This window comes from Oreochromis aureus, linkage group 23 (genome assembly GCF_013358895.1).
Source record: "Oreochromis aureus strain Israel breed Guangdong linkage group 23, ZZ_aureus, whole genome shotgun sequence".
Classification (NCBI taxonomy): domain Eukaryota; kingdom Metazoa; phylum Chordata; class Actinopteri; order Cichliformes; family Cichlidae; genus Oreochromis; species Oreochromis aureus.
In genome coordinates, this window is record NC_052963.1 from 44781890 (window position 1) to 44806258 (window position 24369).

Genomic DNA, 24369 nt, shown 5'->3' on the forward strand with positions numbered 1-24369 from the left:
AAAATATAATTATTGCTGTTTTACAAAAAACTTTTTTTATGAATATGTAAAATTACACTGATTTACTTTCATTCCTGAACACAAAAGTAGTTTTAGTGGCTGAGTGTCATTCTTGATTAATTTCCAGCTTCTCAGAGAAGTCAAATTGGTAATAAATGTAGGATTTAAAAAATATTACTGTGACATGTGTTTTCTTGTTTGTTAAATGCTGTATATGCCTTTGTCTGAATTCAAGTCACAAAGTGTTACAGAGTTACTGCAGAGCTCCAAACCTCCATTAACATCAGCACAGTAACTGTGCACCAGGAGCTTCATGGCATGGGTTTCAGTGGTCGAGCAGCTCCTGCAGGTGGCCCGGTGCTTTTGTGTATGGACCTGTGTGAAGACAATACTGACAACTGAGTGCATGAAAAAGCAGTCCATGCAGTTTTTTAAATAGTTAGTAATGTATAAGTAACGCAACGTGAAATGAAGTCTCGGTTTTGTCAGATATCGTCTGATTTTCTTCTTTTAATCGTCTTTATTTCAGATCGAAGAAGGACACCAAGGTGCTAATTGAAGATACTGACGATGAGGCCTTCAGCTGAGTCCACAGCATCGGCACACACACACACACACAAACACACACTTTACGACACTGTACTTATAAAGACCTCGTTCGCTAACACCTGACCTCAAAGCTCCTCCCTCGTAGTGTTAATGCGTAGGCCTACCCTTCAGTCTAGAAACCTTTAAGTGAGGACCGTCAGTCACTGTCCTCAGCTCTGGGAAACTTACCTCATCTTTACGTCCTTGTAAGTACAGTTGGTCTTTATAAGTATGGAAACAACACACACACACCTATAATGTAGAAACACACACAGAGATAGACCCGCTGAAGCACAAGTATAGTATAATATCGCTGCAGGTGAGGAGAGCCAATGCCACCCAGACAAACAGCCACACAGTCAGACAGATGGACAGACATCAAGGGAAACCTTCTGCACATAACCGGCGAGATAAGACCGCACTGCCCGGGGATTATCCTCTGCTTTTTTTTAAACTGACTTTTTTTAATATCTGTCTTTTACTTTTCTGTAGATTCTTCTTTTATTTCCTGAATTTGTTTAGAAGACGCTGCATAAAATAGGCTACCGACGACTGTTTGCACACCTACACTAGGATCAGCGGGGAGAAGTCAAAGCCAATCAAAAGACTAACAAACACAAACCGGAGGAAGGACTCTACACGCATATCACAGCATATCAGAACAAATCAACTGGTTTCAGCTTGTTGATTCTTTTTATACACCATCTCTCTCTCTCCTTGTTTTTTTTAATTTTTAATATTTTTTAGTTGTAATAACATCAGTGTGCAATCACAACCCTGGAGGCACTTGCAGGAAAAGTGCATTTATTACACAAAATCTTGTACTTGTACACAAAAAGGGAAATTTTGATTCAAACATTTCTAAGTCTGTGAAGTTCCTTTGTAATATTTGATGTGCATTATTACTCTGTTGTAGTTGTTAAGTCCTTTTACATTGTTGTTTATACTAGTCAGACTAGTTGGAGCATCCTCACGATGATTGTTAATGTGTTTTATAATGTTTGGAATGTTTTTCATGGTTGAACTTGTGCCACATTTTTAATGAGCTCAGAGTTAGGACCCTCGTTTATCCCCGACCTCTAATTAGTGCGTGAACGTGCCCTGTTAACTGCAGCAAATGTACATGCGTTACTTTTCTTTACATTAATTACCAAAGTTTTCTTTTTTATGAATGTGGCTGTGGCTGGGGTAGCTTCCTTTAACAAGCCTGCCAACTGATATGAAAACCAAACGTTTAATAGCAGATTGAAGTTTGCTCGCAGGCTGGAGATCACAGTGACATAAGCAGAGGTACAGCCAATCAGCTCGGTCCTGTTCCAGAAAGCAGGTTCAACAAATTCTAGGTTTTCGGGTCCAGAACAAGCAGATCGGAGTTGCTTCAAATCAACTCTGAGTGTGAGGAAACTAAGCCGTGATCAGTGCAGCGCTCATCAGCCAATAATGGGTTTGACTGTGGGCTACGACGTTTAGCATAAAAGTAAATGAAAAACAAATAGGGGGTCAAAGTCAGCAGTGTCCACTCAGTCATTCTTTACTTAAACTGAATCCAACCAAACTATATCTGAGTTTGGCACAATTACAGTGGAAAATAAATTATTTGTAGACGTCTATTCAATTCAGTTCAGTTTTATTGAACAGTCTATTTAACAGTTTCATTTCCAAAGGTGAACATATTTCAGAATGAAATGGAATCAGGACACATCCAGATACTCCAGATGTGTCAAACTTATTTTAAAATGCTTTCAGAACCTGAAAGTCGCTGAAGATGCTGAAATCTTCCTGTCATCTCCGATGTGAAAGCTAATGTGATTACTACAGTAATGCACACTGTCAGGTATCAGTGCACGGCATCTCATGGACAACCTGACAGATTCCCGACTGCCCACAGAGCTAGAAGGATCCTATCGAGCAGAGCCGGTAATAAATCCGTGGTCGCTGACTCTGCTGTTACACTGATGACAGATTTATTATGAAAGCAGCCACGTTAACAATAAACAACAAGCTAACATATAAATGGGATTGGACTGTTTGTAAGGACCAGCTTCTGTTCCACTTGGTGCTTTAAGACTGACTGCACGAATGAGAAAACCTCAAAAGTTGTTTAAAGAAAATCTGTCAGTGAGCAGTTTAATTATAGAGAGTCTGTTGCCCCGGTAACTGACCCAATGTTTAGATTAATCACGTCTCTAAAACATCAAATCCACAGTTTCTCACTCAAGTTTTCATTAAATCTGTTCCCTGGAACGTGGCCCAGGTAAAGCACTTTTAGATTTCACTGAGCTCAGTGAGTCCTGTCAGTTTTAAAACCGATGTGCCGGATCATGTTTTTGCATCTTGTCTTAATATGAACTCATTTGGTTCTCCTTCTATTGCATTGGTTCTCCGGACCATGGTAGTCCTGAGTAATGGTTGTTTCGCCTCCCATCCAAAATAACAGAATTCCCATGATTACTGACGGCGGCGCTGCAGTGTTGCCAGATTTGGTGGTTTTCCATCCAGCTGCAGGTAAACGGTCGTTTCGTTCGGGTAATACAATCCATAATGATTAATAACAAAACAAAACTGGGCTACCTCTAAGACCATCAGGGGACTTGGCAGTGGTCAAACACTTAATAAGCTCGTTCTCAGCTCTTTAACAATAAAGCTTTCGGCTGTGGCTTTATTTCCCGAGAGACCGCCGCAGCGGATGGATCTGCATGCTTGATTTGGTGCAGATTTTACACCGGATGCTCTTTCTGATGCAATCGCTCTTGCTTGGGATGATACTAGAAGCCCTCTGTGATCCCGCTCTCTTCCCGGTCTTAAACCCGAGCCCTTCACATCTAAAGCTGTAACAATAGTAACCATTATCCACGATCTGTGACAATTTTGAGCCACGAGAACAGTCAGGTGTCTTTGCTTCTGTAACACACACTTGAGCTTAAACGTTGCTTCACTAATTTTAAAATGTAGTCAGTAACAGCTGAGATGAATGCGCTGCGTGTCTGGCCAATGCTATTACCAGCCACTGGTTTAAGTTTCAAGCTTCTTCTCCTGTTAAAGGCCCCCTGGCTGTCAGAGAAACGATGGCGACGCTTTAACGCTGGCGTCTACGTGTGCGTGTTTGACCCTCTCGCTCTGCTGTTCCTCCCTGTGGCTACACTGTGTCACCACCCACCAGGGAGCTACAAGACCGATTTATTACAGAAATCTCTCCTGTTTCTGATTCTTCTCTTTTTTCTCCTCCTCATAGTGGCTGAAAAGCCTCCGAGTGCAATGAGCTTAATGTGAACTTGAAAAAGCTGGAAAGTAAAACTGTGCCGTATCTGTTTAAAGTTTAGAAGGTGGATGGAGTGTCTGTCCGTTTAAACACACAGCATGACTTTATACACACATTAAACATGACACACACACACGCACACGCATTGCCTCTCTCTTGTGTCAGAGAGCACAAACACTACAGCAGATAGTTTTGTAAAAAGGCTCCGTTGTCTTGCCTGCATGCTGCTTTTTGTTTTACATTGTACATAGATGTTAATTTATTTGACATAATGTGTATATTAGTAATCATTGTAGCCACTGACAATGATTGATTTCATACGTTGCCATTTCTGCTCCAGAGCAAACAGTATTTTGGAGGCGACGAGGAGATTTTTGATCGTTCACAATCCCGCACTCTATTTTTCCCCTCCATGTGTAAATCTGTTGAAACGTGTTTGTATAAAAATAGAAGAAAAAAAACGAATCCACAAAGATGGAGAACGTGATCAGTCGTACCTTGTTGGTGATTCCTTCGTATTTAGATATAAATGGGGCTCGAGGAGAAGGACGAGGTGGGGGGACGGACTCCAGCGTCCTCAAGCTGAAGCTGTTCATACATTTGTGAATGTGCATGAAAATATTGTGGACATCATATCTATTGTTGTTAGTCGCCCTGCAGAGTACTGTGGGAGGGCACAGGACGAGACCCCAGTCCGGGGAGGAACCACACCACAACAACAAGATACCGCTAAACTGATCCGCCCGTGTACTTCTTGAATATGAAGGATCTTTATCTGCTCACTGGAAGCATTTCAAGGTGCTTTGATGTGAGAAAAACAGATGTTTTAGTGATTAGTGTCTGTCTGCAGATGTTCAGTGTGTGTAACCCGCTGACAAAAACAAAAAACAGGGTGATTTTGTACAGATGTTAGACGATGATAAGCCCTGACATCCCTCTTTTTTTCCCCTCACGAGTGAAGGTTTTGTTTTCACTGCCTGCTGAAACCTTCACAATGTTAAAGTGCTCGATATCTGTGCATCCCCCCCTCCCTCGATGTTGTTTGTACCCTTTTCTCTAAACTAGCTGAACGTGATAGTACCTGTAGTTTGGTAGATGGATGTTCTACTTTGATAAGACACTTAAAAATTTAAAAAGATGACAGAATAACTACATTGTGGCTAAATGTGACTTAAAGAGACATGAAGGGAAAATGTCTTACATGCTGAACCATCCTCCCCGAGTCCCTTTTACAAAGTAGTTTGTACATGTCGAGTGTATAACACTGTTCTATGATGGTTTTTCTGATGGTATTTGTATTTCTGTATACACTTTGGTGATCCTGTCATATCTGGGTTTTATAAACCACGATTATTTTTAAAGCTCACTTGGCCTCTCGACTCTTCTTTTAACTGCTGCTACATATTCTGTTCTGCAAACCTTTATCTGCGATCTGCGTCTCCACCCTGCAGCAGGGCCCCAATGCAGCTCTGTGAATATAAAAATAAACCTCAACACATATGCATTACGGTTAGTTTTTGCACTTTAACAGTGTTCTTTGGTTTCTTTTGCATTTTATGATTCGTGTTCGTTTCATGTCTGCACTGTATTGTGCGGTTTTGAAGTTGATTCTTCACCCGCTCTTGTGCTTAAGTAGGTCTGTCCAACAGCGCTGGCAGCCTTTGGGGATTTGAGGTCTTTCTCTCTTTTCTTTCTTTTTTTTAATTCCCAGTGGGCAGACAGACGGCGTCACATTCAGCGTGCCAACCAGGAGAAATGAATCATTCTGAGAAGCATGAAAAATCACGCTTGTTGGCAGAGAGAAAGCCCCCACAAAAATCCAAGGAGAACACAGTGAACTTTGTTGAATCATCATGTAAAAAAGCTCTCATAATCCAGCTGAAGCATCACAGCAGTTTTTCTCCCCCTCAGGGAAAAAATGTTTATTCCTAACCTTGGAAGCCACCGCGGCACTGCGTCAGATTTATGGCTCTTCTGGAGCGTTTAGCGTGTCATGTGACCAGTTTACCTAGATACCTCTGAGCATCATTTAATAATGATCTAATTTGTAACAAAATCTGACTACTGGACCCATTATATTTTGTTTTGTTGGAAAAGTGGACAATGATTATTCTTATTTAAATACAGAGTTGTGCAACAGTCTAATTTCTTTCTATTTTGCTCCGAAAATGGGGTCCAGTAATTTATTGATGCTTGTGCAAACAGTGTAAAAGGCAAACAGAGTTTGTGCATTTCTAATGAGCTTAAAGTCAATATTTGGCATGACCACAGTCTGAACTCTGTTGTGCAGCTTTGTTGTAATTCTGCAAGTGTTCAGGAATAGTTCTCCAGGCTCCTTAAAGGACATCCAGAGCTCTTCTTTGGATGTTGGCCGTCTTTGTTCTGTTGAGCTATGCTTTTACTGCACTGTCAGTGTGTTTGGGGTCACTGTCATGCTGAAAAATGAAGCCATTAACAATCAGATGCCTTCCAGATGGTTTTACATGATTACAATCTGGCACTTTGATTTGTTCATCAATCCTTCAAGTTTGACAAGATCCCCAACACCACTGGCTTCAGTCTGCCCCAGATCATGACACAGCCTATAGCCATATTTGGGCATAAAGACAAGGGGTTTTAACCAAAAATGTCAAATTCGGCCTCAACTGCTGATTTTTGCTCCAGTTCTTATGTAATTTGGCATACCTCCGCCTTTTCTTCCTGTTCCCGTCCTTAATAATTGCCTTTTTATATCCATATTTTCTCTGAAGCCATTTCTAACCAAGCTTTGGTGAACAGTAGATGGATCAACTGAAAGGCCAGATGTTCTCTCAGGTCCTGTTTCAGGTCTTTGCTCTGTAGCTTTTTCCCTTTTTCTGACATCAGTCATCTACTGTATGCAGTTTTTTTGTAGACCACTTCTCTTTTTTTTACTCGTCCAGTTTCTTCAATTTTCTAAATGACACAGATTTTTTTGCTAATCACTTAGTTTGTTACTATTCCATGTCTGTCAAACTGTTTCATCTGTGGCATGTTTCATAGATTCAACTAAGAAATAACAACAGATTCGGTTTTGTGACATGAAGTTAGCTACGTGCTAAGATGTCTGTTACAACACTGGTTTTGGTGCATTTTTAATTCTTCAGTTATTCACAGGTACATCACTGGACTCCAACTGTGTAAAATAATGAGCCAGTGTCTACAGAAAAACTCTGAAGGCCTGGAGAACTATTGCTCAAGAGCGTCCATCTCCTTGGAAGTCAGATCTAAATGTGGGCTGTCAAACTTTTGCACATACCTTTTAAAAATAAATGACTCTTTAGTTATCGAAGCAGCTGCAGGTTTGCTACTATTGTCGTTTGAGCTCCAGGTGTTTTTGTCGGTCAGATTATCTCCTCATGTCTTACAGGAACTTTACAGGCTCCATCTGCACACACAGACACTCCTCAACAGTGACTGAGTTGCGTCGGCGAGGCTGTGTTGGTTAAACTCAACGACAAACAAGCTGCTAGTCAACATCTAAGAAGTTCACAACTAGGTTGTTTATTTTATGATAACTGATACAGGATAAATGTTATACATTCTATTTTAACACTGATATTTCGATTTTATTTTCAATGTCAGTATGCAAAAAAAGAACAATGCAAAATTAAACATTTGGTGATGAATATGATACAATTTGATCTTCATTAATATTAAACCAATTAATTTTAAGGACTCCTTGTTGCCCAGTGATAACTTGTTTAGCTACAACACAAAAAAGGGGGAAATACAAAAAAATAAACAACAAACATCAAGAGTTGGCTGACAGCAAACACTGTAGAGAACCACATGTATCGATCAACCTGTGTAGATGCATATATAAAAATACAGGATCCCTGTTGTGTGTATATATGCACATACAGTAATAACGCATTTACTATAGTTGTAGAGCCTGCAGTGGGCCTACAATTAGACAAAAATGAAGAGAGCAGGATACACATACATACACACGTTTACCATAATCTCCCCATATAAACACACAGAAACCAACCAACCGACCCACAGGCAGGCTCTCCGGCTTTAGAGGCTAAAAACTACACTTGACTTAAAAAAAGAAAAGAGAAAGAAAAAAAACAGACATTCACATTTCTCAAACAAATTCCATGATCTCATGAGTCCTCACCTGATCAGCTGACTCTGTCCGTCAGCCTTAAAAACGTTACTGCCACCACAGAAGCTCGAATGATGAAGATGCTAAAGGATGATGAACTCCGTTCGTCCTGGTGCGTTCCTCGTCCCGCCAATCAGGGCCGAGCTGGCTCTCATTGATTACTTCACTGTCTGTTGGCCCTCGTCCCCACATCGTCACTCCTCTCACTCACTGACTCACTGCATTTCTGCCAGTTTCTTCATCCGTGAGTCAGAGTGAATGAGCGAGCACGTCGTGGAGGAACGTGGAGACACGACTGCAGCTGTTTATGTCTGTGTTTAGTGTACGTATGTCCTTTGCGTTCATGCATTTACCTGTGTGTGTGTGTGTGTGTGTGCGCGTGTGCATTACTGTCCATCTCTGTGCAGGCCTCTACGGTGAAGAAGGGGCTTTGCTACCGCTGTAATGAACCTGGTATCTGTTGACCATCTGCCCCTTCACTTCAGTCGAGAGGCAGGTAGTCTTGCAGGGGATGAGATCCTCCTCATCTTCGCCCATTAGCCAGTTCTGTACGGAGCGTTCAGCCGAGGCTGTAACGTGATTGGTCAGCCAGCCCTGGTGCCACTTGTCGAAGCGTTCGTGCTGGTTCGCTGCCACTCTGTGCTGCGACTGTGAAGGAAGAAGACAAACTGTCAGAGACTTGTCACTGAGAGACAAAACCGGATTTAACAAGCAGAAAACTAGCAGGGTTGGATTTCTTTTCTTCAGCAGAGCTCTGACGAGACCCACGCAGAGGACGGATGTCTAAAATTAAACTCAGATGCCAGCCTACCTTCCTGGCCTTGACGAGGGCCCCTCTGCGGTACATGTAGTCCTCAGAGTTCATGACAAACACCATCTTGTGAGTGTTGAGTTTAAATCGACAGTCGAGACTGCCGGCGTTTTCCACGCCCAGCTGGCGGTGCCACTCTCTCCTGCAGCGCATCGCCTCCACCTGTCGCACTTGCCAGCGGCGAAAACGGCGAAGGTTCCTGAAAAAAATCAAGACACGGTGCGGATTACAAAAAACTGCCTTGACATATTCTCAGGGTGCCTGAAAGACATCCGTTATACCCTGTTGATCTTTACAAATGTTATCTGAGATGACAGCAGATCTGTCATCAGATACCTTTGACAGAGCGTTCCCATAATGCTACCAGCTGAGGCACAACGAACCAAACATAAAAACATGAAATCAATCAAAATCAATTTGGGGACACAGTTTTGTAAGTTTTACTTGATTTTCAGTTGAACAAATTCCGTCCAGTCTAATACACATAAAAGAGAAATGCACCATCACAGCACAACGTTTATTAAAAATAAGACACGTAATGCAGAAGGTGTGCAGGAATTCAAAAGCACTTTGGTTTCTCTTTCCAAGTATAATGAAATATAATATATTACAGATCCATTTCCACTGTCACACCTTTATTCTGCTGATATTTATACTGTCACATAAGTAGAAACACAGCCTAAAGCAGTAAGTCTTCGCCATGTTCATTCATCTGTCATACCTGGGCAGAAATACGGGTTTGAAGAAGTAGCCCTCTGCTTGAGAGCACAGACTGGACTCTGTTCCTACAAACTGCTCCATGTAGCTCGACAGGCACTAACAGAGGAAAGAGCAAGTTCCAACGCGTTTAATCAAAGTCAAGTTATTCATTTCCAAGTTTCTGGCGTGTAAACAAGTTTAAAAATTGTTAATAAATAAGTGTTTACCTGAACATCTAGTGGGTCATCAGCCTGGGCCTCCTCAGTGTCCAGCAGCTCGATGGTCATTGTCACTTGACCCTTGTTTTGAATAAACATCACCTGATGACAAAAACAAAAAACCCACATTTGAATGACCTCACTACACCTGAATAAAAACTATGACCCAAACATGTAGTCAGCATAGCACAGAACTATGTGACAAAGGCCTGTGCTTTATTCAAACAATTACTTTACTGTAATTTCCCAAACTAAAGGGCCCCACGTGGCTGTGCAGCGCTCGGCAGACCATAGTCTGAATGTTATAGCTGTGTACGGTCACTGAGGGGCAGTACCAAACATATTTGGAGCAACTAGTCTATAGAAGGCCCTTATGGGTTTTTTTGCTGCTGTTGGTTCACCTTCATTGAACGTCTTTGTCTGTCTGTGATTCTCATTCTGCTGTTTGGATCGGATTATTTTTTTATATTTCTTCCACTCTGAGCTGAGCTCTGGCTCATTTCCAATCAACCTACATCTAACATCATCATCATCACCAGGTTTGTGTTGTTTTGGTAGAATTGCACACAAGCACATCTGCATTGCAATCTTTCAATCTTTTTAGTAAAGTTCCTGCACAAATGAACATAAACAATGAATTCATCTTGAATCAAAGATGGACAGCAGTATGCCAGATATCTGGGAGAGAAATTAAAAACAGTCTGTACCCAACCAAAGAGATGCCAAGAGGGAGAAGTGGCCTCATGTTGTGGCGTTCTTGGTTCTGCCATATCATACCGTCCACAATAATACACTCTCTCTCTCCCCCCCCGCCCTCCTCACAAAAGTGTTATACCGTCCGGTCAGTAGTATATCGTTTATTATCCCTAGCATGCACACAACACAAGCCCAAGCATATCTGAGAGCAAGAGCAACATGTCAGTCTCTGATGACGATTTAGTATCTGAAGGAGAGTTCAGCAACCTCCAACAAAGCGCATGCTGAGCAAAATTTGTAAGAAAGCTAAACATGAAAACAACAACCGTGATGAGGCACAAAAAAAAAAAAAAAAAAAAACCACCACCAGGCCATGACAGCATGCAAGGAGGAGAAACAATCAACCCAAACCTAAACAAATGACTCAACCGAGCGCTGAAGCTAGCTGATCTCCACATGACAGGGAGACCAAACGGTAGATGCAAAGCACTGATGCGGTCACACGGTGGTAAACGAGGGCTTCAAGCAAGGTCAATATCCCAATATTCAACACTGTGCAGCTCCTGAAGAGTTACAAGATTAAAATTCTTAAGTCTCATTGTTAAAAAAAGGTGCTCAGCAGTTATGTTATACTTGTACTTAAAATTTCTAAGGAAACCACTACTTACACTACTTTTGTGCTTAGAGTCACACTTCAAATGAGGTACTCTCTCAATGCCCTTCATGTTTTTTTTTAATGTATAGTCATAAATATCATTATGCATAAAGTTTCTTGAATTAGTGTTTTCTGCTGTGATGCACTTCGGGACCCCTACTGGGCTCACAGGGCTGTACAGCAAGGTGAGAGGTTTGCACATCAACAAATCCTGAAAGATAAAATTTCTCAACACTGTACTGCTTTCTCATTTGAATAATAACATCTATAAAAAAACACAAACAAGCAAGCAAACTGTTTGGATCCCAGAAAAGCATGTCCATTCTTCTACAACCGGTAATCAAGTATTCAACACCTGTTATCAAAGCGTTAGTACCAGAGAAAGGTAGCATCTGATTATATTGAAGTGTAAATGTGTTTATCACGCTGTGGTACAGCTGGCTGTCGTTACATAAAATAATTTCAGGTCCACAAAAATGTAGTTAAATCTCAGTCATTAGTTGGAAGGTGAAATTTCAATCGACTGCACGAAAGGCCTCGAACAGCACGAGAAAAATGTAAAGAATGAATCCTTGGGAAAAAAAACCCTCCAATACTTGGACTGGATGAGTGAGCTGGCTTTTGTTTTCCTACAATCACGATCCCTGTCCGTAAAACATTCCTTTACAAAAACAGCTTAAGTGATGCACTTTCCTTTTATGGGTACATTTAGTCCTCTGAAATTTTTACTGTCCTGTGAAACTGCAGAGCAGCATATTTTTACTGCAGAGAAGGATAATCTGAAATAGTTTCACTACTTCAAACAACAGCTGTGTGTCAGGCCCAAGCGTTTAATCCACTGTGCTCACCTTGAAGCAGTTCTCTTCAGCCATCACTCGCTCAGCTTTCCACTGGTAGCTGGTCTCCCAAGCTGCTCTAACACACTGTGAGGACAGGTTCCCCCCGGCTGCCCCTCGTTTCCTCTCAGCCAGGTAAAGGTCAACCACTTGCAGACACACCTCGTCGCTCACCAGGTGCTGCAACTTTAGTCAAAGAGGTAAATATTAGAATATGCTAGTATTCACATTACAGAGTCACGGGACTTACAGAATTAACCTGTGTGTGAAACTGCATACCTGTCGGATGATGTTGTGGATGACTTTGTCGATGGTGAAGCCGATATAGGCGTGGATGGTGAACATCTCCCTCAGCGTGTCCTCATATTGTGTAGAGTCCAGGTTACCATCAAGCAAACTGCGCACCATATCGAGGAAAGCTGGGTAATACTCCTCTAACTCCACCTCACCTGTGGAAGGGAAAGGACAGCACTTTTGTTAGAGCAGCTGCTCATTAAATCATCCGTGTGGATGTGCAGTGGAGACCCTGTCCCACTGTCCTGGCAACCAAAAGCAGCTATTTACAAAAGGCAGGCCTGATGTGTGTTTGTACTGATCTGAAGAAGGGTTGCAGCAACAGGTCAGTTATTAGAAACTATCGGTTAAAATGACCAAATATTTTAAATTTTCTCAAACAAGAGTTTTTTCTGTGTTTTATATTACAAGGAATGTAATATTGTGGCCTAAGACACTCTACATGTACAGCTTGCAATATGCTGAACAAGAATTTAGTTTGTTTTTAATAACCGGTTAACCTAGTCCTAAACAGACTTTTAGGTCAGGTATGGACCAGTTAAAGTGCCTTTAACTGGTCCATACAGGTCCTGCAAATCTGTTCAGAGCATCAAAAAAAGTCTTTCACCACAGATTTCTTCCCTAAAAAAAACAACAACAATGCTACTACAACACTCAGAGTATGAACAAAGTCAACTAAATAAAGGTTTACAGTACACGTAGCATTAGTAGAATATTCATTTTCCCCCAGTTTATTTTAGTGTTCATAGCCGTGCTGTTTTAAAAACAGAAATGTTTCAACATATCTGGAACATTATTTCCTTTAAATAAGATTAATGTTTGCTAAAGTGTGACTTACACCAATTTAAAAGCACATTCTGATTCAGTGCACATTTATTGAAACCAATTATCTAATCGTCTTGATGAAGTAACTTGTATATTACAGCGTGTGATTATTGCTCAGTGATCTGGAATAAATCCACCCACACTGAGCTTACCTGTCTACATCACAGCTGACCAACCCCACTTAAAAATCAAACACCTGACGACTTAAGATGTAACTGTAAACACAGACTGGACTTACTGGGCTGTTTGAGGCGGAGCTCCATAGCGAGGTCACACGCCTTTTCCCTCCGTCCCTCTGCCATCAGCAGCCTCTCTCTGCTCTGCTCAGCTCGATGCTCCAGCAGCTGCCGTTCTGCTTGTCGGTAAACCCGCAGCAGCCGCGAACACAGAGTCTGGTGCAGCCGCAAAAAGAAATACCAGTTGTTGTTGACAAAAAACAGGTTGTAGACACCATCCAGCTCCTTTTGGTGCTCTGCTTCGGGGTCACGAAGGTCCACCTTCTCCCCGGCTGCACCCGAGCTCATCTCCATAGGTGTAGACCCCGGGGTCGGTGTGGATCCAGCAGGCTGGCTTATGCTGCTTGAGGTGGTCGAGGCTTCGTTTTCTGCAGGTTGGGATGGGCTGCAGCGCCTCCTCCTGGACTCTCCGTTGAGCTGCTGCTGCGGTTGGGACTGGGTCTGGGACTGTGATTGGACAGGTTGGGGCTGAGACTGACAACTGCTGGCTGCTGCTCCTGATGCATTATTACCATTTCCTCCTCCGCCTGCTGCGGTGGTGGCGGTTCCACCTCCTCCTTTATCGCCTCCCTCTTCCGGCTCAGCCTCCTCATCCGTCCATTCTTCAGTATCACTGAGCTCGCCGCGGCGGGAGAAGAACAGGTCGGGGACAAAGTGCTGGATGATGCGTTTGATGTGGTCCTTGTCATCTTTGTGAATGGTTGGCTGTCGTTTAACGTGGTAGATGATGAGTGAGGCAGCATCCTCCAGGATTTGTTTGTCCTCATAAGTAAACACCATGTGAGGTTCACTGGATGAGGCTGAACCATTACGGCTTTGTTGGCCAACACCACCTTCTTCTGTGCTCTGCTCCTGACGCTGAGGTAAAAAGAAGAAAATCAGACAGGCCAAGCAGAAAAGTGGAAACCTTTGAGGTTTCACTGAACTCTGACAAATCCCTTCAACAAAAAAACAACAAGACCTGCACTCAATGTCCTTTACTCTGTTGCTCTGAAGCTTTTGACTGAAACACCATCTTCATTATGAGAGCAAAGCCATTTAAGGAAAACTATATAGCTCCATGTTCTTACTACAAATGCTACTGTAGCTTTGCATGGACTCACAATTCATAGTAATGCTTATTTGTTTCAGTTCAGGCACTCAACTCATCTCCTGTCTGGAAAAACTGTTTTAGCTCCTCCCCCTTTAAGTCCACCCTCCGCATACGTTAGCTGTCCTCTAATTGGCTGTCCATGACAAACAAAAGGTTTGAACAGCAGGAGGCGGGGCTGGTGGTCAGAGCTTTGCCCAGGGATTTTGGCTCATAGGGATTACCCAGAAAGAAAGAAAGAAAGAAACTCAGAATGAGCAGAGCTGCTGTAACAGGCTGCGCCGGAAGTTATAAATATGCAACTTCAGTCAGGTGACGCATGTGGTGCACCTGACTGATGAATTGTAAGCACCAGAATAATCTTTTTAAATTTTAGAAAATGTGAGAGGATAATATTCAGGTTACACTATAATGAACACTTTTATGCCCTCTCATTGAGTCTGACTCTTCTTATGATTATACAAAAGCGATTATGCAGGACTGCTATATCAGGCTTCACACCTCGTTATCTTTTCATCACCATTCAAGGTCGCGGATAGAGGAGTGTTTACCTCGTCGTAGATGCTTTCAATCTCATTAAGAAGACTTTTTGACCGCAGGGCCTTCATATCGTTCTGTTTGAAGTTGACTCCTTGGTGGTCGAGGGACTTCAGGTAGGCCTTCTCGTACTGCTCCCTCCAAATCTTATTGAAACCCTGCTGGGCCTCTCTCCACTCTTCCTCCTTAGCTTTCAACCTGGAGAGGAAAGAAAAGCTTTAAAGTTGATGCCTAAAAAAACATTCATGTACTTTAATCTATTTTGTCACCACAGTGTGTTTGTTTTTTCACATGTTAGACTGGAAGGAAAAAGGCAGTTCTTCAGAAAGCACTATTCGTGTAGCAGGGTGCACAAAGACCTCCATGTTGATACAAGGATCTTGCTCACGCTGTCAGCAGCTGAATATTCCCATCATATTGTCACTTGCTTAAATCTCTCAGCTGGTCATGTAAACAGAAGTATAATCAACAGTTTTCCTACTATAGCCACAGTGATGTAAACATTAGCTGTGTTGGTTCAACATCCTGCTATTTCATATGCATATGAAAGAATATTGTAGCTATAATGCTTAAAGTGTCTGCACATGTCAGATGTCACTGGGGAATTCTGAGATAAAGAGATTGTCCTGACCTCTTCAGCACCACAGGCACAGCAGTAGCAGGACTCCTCTTCAGGCCCTCGATGATCTCAGGGGCTTTGTCGCCATAGATACGATACACAGCACGACGCTGGATGACCTCAGAGGTGCCGCCCAGGCAGTCGTCTAATCTGAATCGGTCCTGGTCCTCTGGTGAGAGGCGAGACAGCTTCTTCTGGACACTCTCTAGGACTCTGATGGTGGCCAAGTTTGTCTCCAGAACAACATCCAACTAAAGAATAAGTGTTAGAGACGGCTTTTAGAGGGCATCTTCTAAAGCTTAGCTACACGCAATATACATGTTTAAGAATAAAACATCCTCGGGGTCACAAAATATATTTTCTACTTGTTAAAAACACTCATTAAGATGCACATACCTCAAATCTTTCATCCTCACAGCGATGCAGCTGCTCCTCATAAGGAGTCTTCTTGGAGCTAACAAAGGTTGAATCTTCTGACCAGGAGGGGAAAGACACCCAGGTGTCATTCAATACCTGTACACATACAGATAAAAACATAAGTTTTCATGCCAACACACTTTTCTGTGGTAACACTTTAAAGATTGCTTTTTATGCTCATTTACACCTTGATATTTTTACTCTAGACTTTAGAAAGTACAATTAAGTTACAATATCATCGCCTGATCAATCTGCTGTAGCACAGATCCCTTTAAGGCATCTTTCTACTGATTGGGTGCCCCTCACACCCAAAATATTTGAAGAGAGGGTACGCGAGGCGGCCATGCTGACAGCATGCTTTATCAAGAAGGCATATTTTAGGGCTATGCTCTCTTTATGACATCAAACAGAGCCAGAAGTAAGAAAAACATGCAGGAAAGATTTAAAGCAGCCTGGAGGCTGAGCCTCAGTGATTACTTGTACATATGCTGCCTTTGTTATTTGAAACTTTTCTATGAGAAAAGGAAAAACATCTTTAAGGTACATACTGTCTCCCTGTCCTTACTGTACTCATCTTATTCTGCATAACCATAATCCACTAACAGCTACTAGGCCATTAATTAGGATTTCTTCCCCTCAACATGCTCCTGATGACTGCTAAGTAACAGACACTTCTGAAATTACAATCGTAATATGGCATTAGGGCCAAAGTTTCTCTTAGGTGGTCACACTATGTGCATACTGCTGAGCAAACAGTACATCTGTGTATACATGTGCTCCTAACTGAATGTGTAACCTTTTGCTATGGTTCAACGTTTTCAAAAGTGAGTTCCTGTTTTTGTGTACTTTGCACTCGAGACAGAAACACATGCACAAGCAACACACTTTTCCCCCGTTGGTTTCCCACCATTTCACTAAAATACAGGTGGCAATAAAGTGTGAGAAAATGTGAGAAGACTGACTCGCAGCTTCATTCAGACACGCCCACAACAGTCGGAAAGAGAGCAATGATGGCTCTCTGGAGCACAAGATATTCACTATATCTGTAAAACGTTACATCAGTGATACATAAAGTGACATATGAGGTCACATATGAGGTCAGAGTCTTGTACATCACTGTGGTTATTCAGAGTTTTGAAAAGGGAATTATTTATACAGTGTTATTTCCTGTTAGATACTGATCAGGGATATGGTTAGATGATCAACTGAAAGATTCCACATCAGGTCTTTGCTGGATTTTATTTTCCCCATTTCTTAAGGACATGACTTTCAGATACTGTTCATCAGCTGTAGAGAATTTTTTAGGTTTGACACTTATTTTGTCTGCCACTTGTCCGGTTTTCCAGTTCCCTCAAATTTTTTAAGGACACACTGCACACCATGCTGAGAAATGACAAGTTTCTGCTAATAGCTTTTTAGGACTCAATCTGCTGGCCTAGAAATATTATTTTATGCCTGTCAAACTGTTACTGTTGGCATTATACTGATTCAAAATGGCATGGTTTTAAAACATAGTGATAGTAAAATTTTTCTAAAAAACAACTGATTAGAAAACTAAATTGATTAGTTGAGTGTTACGTGTAGACAACACCGATTCATCACTTGAGTTAGGAGCCGTTATGCTTGGACGATTCAGTGTTAAGTTGATCAAATTTGTCATTTAATATTCAAGTCAAACAAACTTAAAGAGGGAAAGTCGACACTCAAGAAGTGTGATTTTGTAAAAGCCTGCGCGTTTACCTCAAACGGCTAAAAGCATGCAAGCTGTAACTTATGGACTCTGATGTTTATCAACCAGGGTTGATGATGAAATAAATGTGGGGGAAAAAAACAAAAAAGAAAAAAAACTTGTTAGCCAGATTCAGCCCTGTGTGCATAAGAGCTCACTAACATACACAGCAGCTGTTTTCATAAAGGAAGAGCTTTGAGACATCCTCATATTTGGCAGCCTGAAGGTGTGAGACAGAAACTTCAGGTGGCAACCTCGCCCACCCCCTCATGTTATGTTAGGTTTAGGGAGTCCTCAAAAACAATGACATTCTTAGGTGAGCTGAGCGAGGGACAAAGGCACAAAAGAGGCATGCAAAAATAACAGGAATCATAATATTGTGCGTATCTATACATCAGTTTCTATGCATGCAGTTCAAACTTGTGCTATGTTGAAAGAAAATAAACATTTAAATTCAGACATCAAGCCAACATGTTAAGATGCTGTCAAATATAAAGGAACAGATGAAAGGGGCTAAAATGCACACAGATGACTTTAAGCAATGAAATGATGCAGTGATTTTTGTTTGGTAAAATCTAAGTAGATATACCTCCTTGCATAAGGCCGTGCGCCCACTGCATTTAGGCTGCTGGTAGGTCTTGGGCAGTGCTCTATAGCTGGACCCCAGGCGCTTGCAGGAGGCATAATCCACCTCCCTGCCCCCTCCTCCCTCCATGTAACGATCCGACAGCCCTGACACAGCATGAGAGAGCTCTTTGTCCCCGAGAAATGACTTGAACTGTGTGTACAGTTCAGGAAACTTCCTGCAAGGATATGGACAAAATTATTAATGACAGATAATTGAAGTACATCTGGTATTCTCGGCTAGTATAAAAAGCCATGTGACGACCATTTAGAGATAACTTTCAAATTTGTAAAGTTGACCTGAATGTCCTATCTGAAAACAAAAAAAACAAACAATGTCTTAATATTTGTTGCCCTTTGCTGCACTAACGCTGGATATTAGCATCACAAACCATTTCCACATTAGTTTGTCTCTTTTTATCCATCTCAAAATTCTTTCCATCCACTCACCCCAAGAAAGGAGTAACAAGCTGTAGCAGCTCAGCTCCTGAAACAACTTCTTGGTTAAACAAGGCGATGCAGCGCAGGAAGTTCTCATATACTTCCTGGCTTTTAAACAGGCGACGAACCTAAACGACAGTTGGGTTGACAATAAAATTCGCTCAATCACTTTAAAAAAAGTTTCTGTTTAAAAAAAAAAAAAAAAAAAAGAGGAAACATTATGGGATTAAAAATTTAGTATAAAAAATTAAATAAATAAAATCCAGAATTACAGGCCAGAAGAATAATCCCTCACCTTATCAAAGAAGGAAAATTCTCTTAAGACTCCATGTTTGCCAACCGAAGCAAAGGACTGATCTTTGGTACAGGAATACTTCATTTTTTTCTAAATAAAGAAAAGAATAAAATCTGAACATCACAAACTTTAATTATCAAAGTGTCTGTGACTGCTTTTGGAAAATCCCAAACAGCTGTTGAAACTTTTAAAGAAACAAGTTTGTTTGTGCAACACAAAATTATTTTCTAGCAAATGAGTTGGTGCTGATGAAATGAAGTAAAGGAATGCAAATACTCGGTAATTATGTTACAGGTTTCTGAGACACATTTTGTCCAGTATGTTGCAGGCTGTAGTGTCCATAGTGTCCAGTAAATGGCATACATCATGTTGCTTACATGCAACACATTAACTTATTGAAATGACTCAATAATGTTGCAGATTTAAAAACCTGATACTCAGTAAGTTGTTTTCAATTAAACTGTTACTGTGTTACTTAACACATACTTATTTATCTGTATATGAAAATTTACCAAAGTAAAATAAAATAAAAATAAATAAAAAGTATAAAATAAAATATAAAGTCCACAATGGTAACAGATGTTCTGTAGTGTCTGTAACAAGAATGGTTTCTTTCAAAGCTCCATCTCTCTCTCTCTCTTTAATTAATCGTGAATACGTCAAAATTTTACACCTTATTTCACAAGATGATGAAGTTGCAGAAACAATCATAAAAAATTAGCATATAACAGACCTATTGTTTTTGCTCATAATGCACAGCTTTTGTCTCTTTCACTGACCCGCTGAAGAGCGAAGAACCTACCTTGAGCAGTGGGGACATATGCTGGAGAAGTATGGGCCTCGGTCTCTTTTTGTTCTGTTTGGTTATCATGTCCTCTTCTTCTGTCCTTTTCAGCTGCTCTTTCCCCCCGGTGAGCGAACTGCCTGTGAACTACAGAAGAGGAGGCACATGGACAAAAAAAGCTCAGTTGTACTTCTTGGGACTTTGGGAACCGACTGACAGAAAAACGTTTTTGACAAGTTATATATTCAGCTGTTCAAAAGCGGCACTTCACTGTGAATATGCGAATATTATCATGATGGCGTTTCAGAGCAGTAAATATACAAAATGTCACTGTTGTAAACTGTGTTAAAATAACTGGAAATGAGAAATGTTGCTTTCATGCCCAACTGCAAATTGTTTCTGTTCAAACTGTGCAGATTTTCATCTGCTTCCAAAGTGGAACATCAGAAATATCCATCTACTGCTGCTCAACTCACCAGTGATCTCTTGGCATCGGGCAAGAATTGTCCAAACTCAGCCAGCAGGTCTTCTTGTCCCTTGAAGAGACTGGCAACTTTAGAAAACACCTCATCTTCTGTCATCCCACTGCTGCCTCGACTGCCTCGACTCTCCTTCACCTCCAGCTGTTCCTTCTGAAATGTTGTTGGGGTGGAGAGATAGATATAGGACACACACACACACAAAATAAAAACAAAACTCAGAAACTGCAAATAAAAATCCTACACCTTTTATGCTATGAATATGCAGTATTAATGGCCTTACTTCTACAGTACCTGATATGTGTGAAGAATTTCTAGGAAGGCTCTATAGATCTCTGGATGGTCCAGGAAACGGTTTTTAATCTTGTTGACATAGCTGATGGCGCTATCAAATTCTACGGGGCTCGTCTCTGAGGCAGGCGGGGACACAGATGAGGTGGCTGCTGGATTTTGGCTCTCTCTGCTGGTCAGGGGAAGAGAAAGTCTGCTGGGAGGCTCTGGAGGTCCTGCTGCTGACGAAGACAGGGGCTCTGTTGTGGCCACCTTGACTTCACTGGTCTGGGCAGGTCCCACTTCAGAGTGAGAGGAAGAGGCACTACCCGAGGTCGCAGCAACAGCAGGAGCGACGGGACTCTTCCCCTGTGGGCTTGGGGATACCTGCACACGAGAGATGCATTAAGAAAAAGACCGTTTATTTACTACTTGGGGAGAAATATCTGTTTGTATATGCTGGTGCAGGAGCACCAGCTTTAATGTGCTTTATATTAAACATTCAAACATACGTTGGCTCTGTGGGTTTGTTTTAAATCCCTCCCTTAGCAGTGTATAAACTCTATATAACACAATAACAATTGTAATTGTAGACAAAAGGTACACAGTAAACATAAAACACTAAATATAAAAAAATTATTTAACAGAAAAAGCTTACCTAAACTTGCATAGGTTTTAGAAAAGAAAAGCATGCATCATGCAGACTGTCACTGGATGTTTATATAAATGTGTTTGTAATCTAAATTCAGTATTAAAGGAAAGTAGTTCTGATGCAAATCCCAAGTCACACTAACATTACACCTAAGATTGCCCAAATCCCATTATCTTGCCATCCACTACCTAAGCACGATCCATCTCTCAGAACAAAACATCACTGGAAGTTAGTTCCCAGCTTTTACTTTAAAATAATAAAATTGTACACAGAAACTGAAAGAGCTTAAACATATAAAAGTTTAACTCAATCTGACACGGACCAAATAGGTTTTGAATGCCACCGAGTGAAATCATTACAAATTCCTCAGTGTAGTTATTTTTGTATCAGACCGTAAAATTCTTTTAAAGTCTAACATAGATTCCTAATCTCTGAAATTCTTTTTATATACAACTTGTATATATTTGGCTCTTTGTGATGGGATTTAAGTGCTTGTTTCAGCCAAACATGCACAGGAAGAAGCAGAACTCCAGCTGAAATTTTGTTCAACTACCAGACAGACAAATCTGCTGTCACATTTTGTAGTGAAACCTTCGTGAGGGCTTTTTCAGGCAGATCATTCAGCTGAAGTTCAGGGCAGTAGAAGCACACCTGTTTCCTCCTAAGATGTTCTGTGGTCTTAAACATATAATGCCGTCAGCATACCCTGCTGTACATTGTATTCAGATATCAGTAAAGCAGAAAGCATGTTTTTCTTTAAAAAGAGTATCTTACCTGTGCAGAGAAAGGAGACTGAAGGAAAGCCATCCCATTCTTAGGGACCTCTATCCGATACCCCGGTGGCAAGAAGGCATTGAAGCCCAAGACGAGGTCTGGGTGTCCATGAAACAGTTGTGATACACGGTTTATCACTCCCGGTGTGTCGATGCTATTTCAGAAGACATACGGATACTTTAGAAGTTTGGTTGAGAAACACTGATTAAGTACTTCTCTCAAACACCACAAAGCACAAACAGAAAACAAGTTATTAATAAGCGCTATACAAGTTAGCTTTAAAGAAAAAGAAGCAAAGAGGAAATGCTTTTAGTCCTCGTTTAATTTCAAGATAATAATACCTGTCGCATAATTATAGTAAGAAGCTATGTGCAGTATCATATGCACTGATAAACTCCAGATTGTGAAACAGAACTAGTCAAGGATTAAACTGCACAACGTAATGAAACTCCATACACAAGCAGCACAATCACCATCTAAAGAATATGTATGGGAATGTATGTCATTAAGAATGCATTACTAGAACTCCTATTACTTCTGGTTTTCACCTTAGCAGAGGTACAGCTGCCAGTTGGTCACAAGATTATACAAAAACCATTAAGCTGAATTTCATAACACTTGGTGGCGTATGGGGAAATGAAGATCCCACTGTATTTTAAAGTGGATCTGGACCACCTCCCTTAAAAACTGCACAACAGAAATCAGTGTGTTCCCTGTGTTCCCTGTGTGCCCCTGTATAGTAGTTACTTGTGGTTTGTTTGCATAAATGCCCAATGATACCTCTGCGACTTGAACTCCTTCATGATGTCGAGAAACTTGTTATATATCCCAGGGTCATTCGCAAAACGAATTTTGACTTGGTCCAGATATGACAAGGCATCTTCAACCTAAACATGGAGAAGAAGAAGGAAAAATCAGTACAGAGCAAAGCACAGACAGCCTCAGCTGGATGTATGGAGCAGCATTTTCCCCAGCATCCAGTCATGGTGCTCACGGTAGATAATTTTACAGCTACAAAGCTTGTTTACAGATTTCAAATGCTACGTTTTGCATTTATTAATAAATGCATTTATTTGCGATTTGTACTATGAAATTACAGGTAGCCCCATCGTACAGATTTGTCTCAGTGCTGCATACGTGAAGTTACGTGAATGCTGACCGATTTCTTCACTATCAGCCAAAGTGCAACATCAACAAATCCTCTGGTTAGCAGTACAAGCTGTACAACTAACGCTAAAATAAATAAATAACTGGGCATACACAAGAGACACCAGGCAGCTTTTGTTCATTACTCCACTGCTTTCTTTCGCTACCACAGCTAGGCTAGTTTAGGTTGCGCTAAAGGGGGAAAAAATGTCTTCACACAAGCCATTGTCACAAATAGTCCACATCTTAAAGAGGGTTGTTGTAGCTAACGTTTAGCCAGTCGACTGACGATAATAACTCCACCAACACTTGCAACACCTACCCGCATACAAATTTATACAATATGTTTAGTCACAGCTGGTCCCCGGCCAACAGTGTCGCGTTGGCAAAAACAGTACGACATATTAAAACACTACTATAACAAAGAAACGTGTACTGAAGCTGCTAATGAAGTGAAATAGCCGTTCTTGGCTAGCCTGGCTGACGTCCTCCACTTTGTTCGGGGTGGCTGAAAAAACGAACAAGGAGGAACTTCCCACAAACGAGGTCTGAGTTAACGTTTGCTCACAGAAGCACTTATTGATATGGCAAATGAGAAAGTACCACTAACTGTGCCACTCCACTGTCACTCGCACATACACTAAACGAAACACAGCTTCTAAATCCAACATTAAATGTCAACGTTAGGCTGTTTAGCAATGAATTACTTTTAATAGGCCAGCGAGCTAACTAACGTTAGCCAGCCGTTCCTTTCACTACTCTCGACGACAGTAGAGAGAAAGAGAAAAAAAAAGCCTCAAATCCAATGCAATGATCCGACGAACAAAATGGTTCTGACTCTCAGCCACTTTTCCCTTGTCATGTCCGTTGTCTCCTTACCTTCAGCTTCTGGAAGTGCTGCTGCTGCACTTGCTTTTGTGTTATAACGTAAGGCTTGTCTTGAATTTGGTTTATTTGCTTCGCGGTGCTGTGCGCCTGAATCTTCGCCATTATCCCGGCGACAGGAGGCTCGAGAGCCGCTACCACAACTTGAGGGAAGCTTCGGCGTTACCTCCAGTTGTTGGCTAGCCGACAAACCTTGCTCTCGGTCGGGAAGCCAGCCTGCCAGCAAGCAACCCTACTCTGCCTAGCTGGACAGTCTAGGTACAGAGGCAAAAAAAAAAAAAAAAAAAAAGGACGGGAAATCCAGCAGAATGAAGGTTGATGACAGACAACCTGCTACTCTCGGTGACTTTGATGAAACATCACCATCGAATTAAACGA

At 41.4% G+C, this 24369-nt stretch overlaps 2 protein-coding genes across 4 annotated transcripts in view; one reads left to right on the forward strand and one right to left on the reverse strand.

The window, feature by feature from the left end:
• The window catches only part of xpr1a (xenotropic and polytropic retrovirus receptor 1a), an 84630-nt gene extending 79417 nt beyond the window's left edge, over window positions 1-5213 (forward strand). For both annotated transcript variants that reach the window (XM_031743431.2, XM_039606726.1), the window contains exon 16: window positions 530-5213. In XM_031743431.2, coding sequence (XP_031599291.1) covers window positions 530-587 — 58 coding nt within the window. In that variant the 3' untranslated portion in view covers window positions 588-5213. The remainder of the gene's footprint in view (window positions 1-529) is intronic.
• Window positions 5214-7338: 2125 nt separating this feature from the next.
• Window positions 7339-24120, reverse strand: sin3b (SIN3 transcription regulator family member B). Of its 2 annotated transcripts, none has more exons than XM_031743421.2 (19): window positions 23986-24120; window positions 22741-22847; window positions 21961-22114; window positions 20559-20921; window positions 20262-20417; window positions 19804-19932; window positions 19002-19091; window positions 18716-18834; window positions 18231-18444; window positions 15892-16008; window positions 15508-15746; window positions 14891-15074; window positions 13252-14107; window positions 12174-12343; window positions 11907-12080; window positions 9717-9809; window positions 9512-9606; window positions 8791-8989; window positions 7339-8627 (listed from the first exon to the last, which is right to left on the reverse strand). In XM_031743421.2, exons 1-19 carry the CDS (start codon window positions 24094-24096, stop codon window positions 8391-8393), a joined length of 3807 nt encoding a protein of 1268 aa, XP_031599281.1. In that variant the 5' UTR covers window positions 24097-24120; the 3' UTR covers window positions 7339-8390. The 2 variants fall into 2 exon arrangements, with proteins under 2 accessions (XP_031599281.1, XP_031599282.1); XM_031743422.2 differs by lacking the exon at window positions 23986-24120 and adding an exon at window positions 23429-23778.
• Between the last annotated feature and the right edge of the window lie 249 nt (window positions 24121-24369).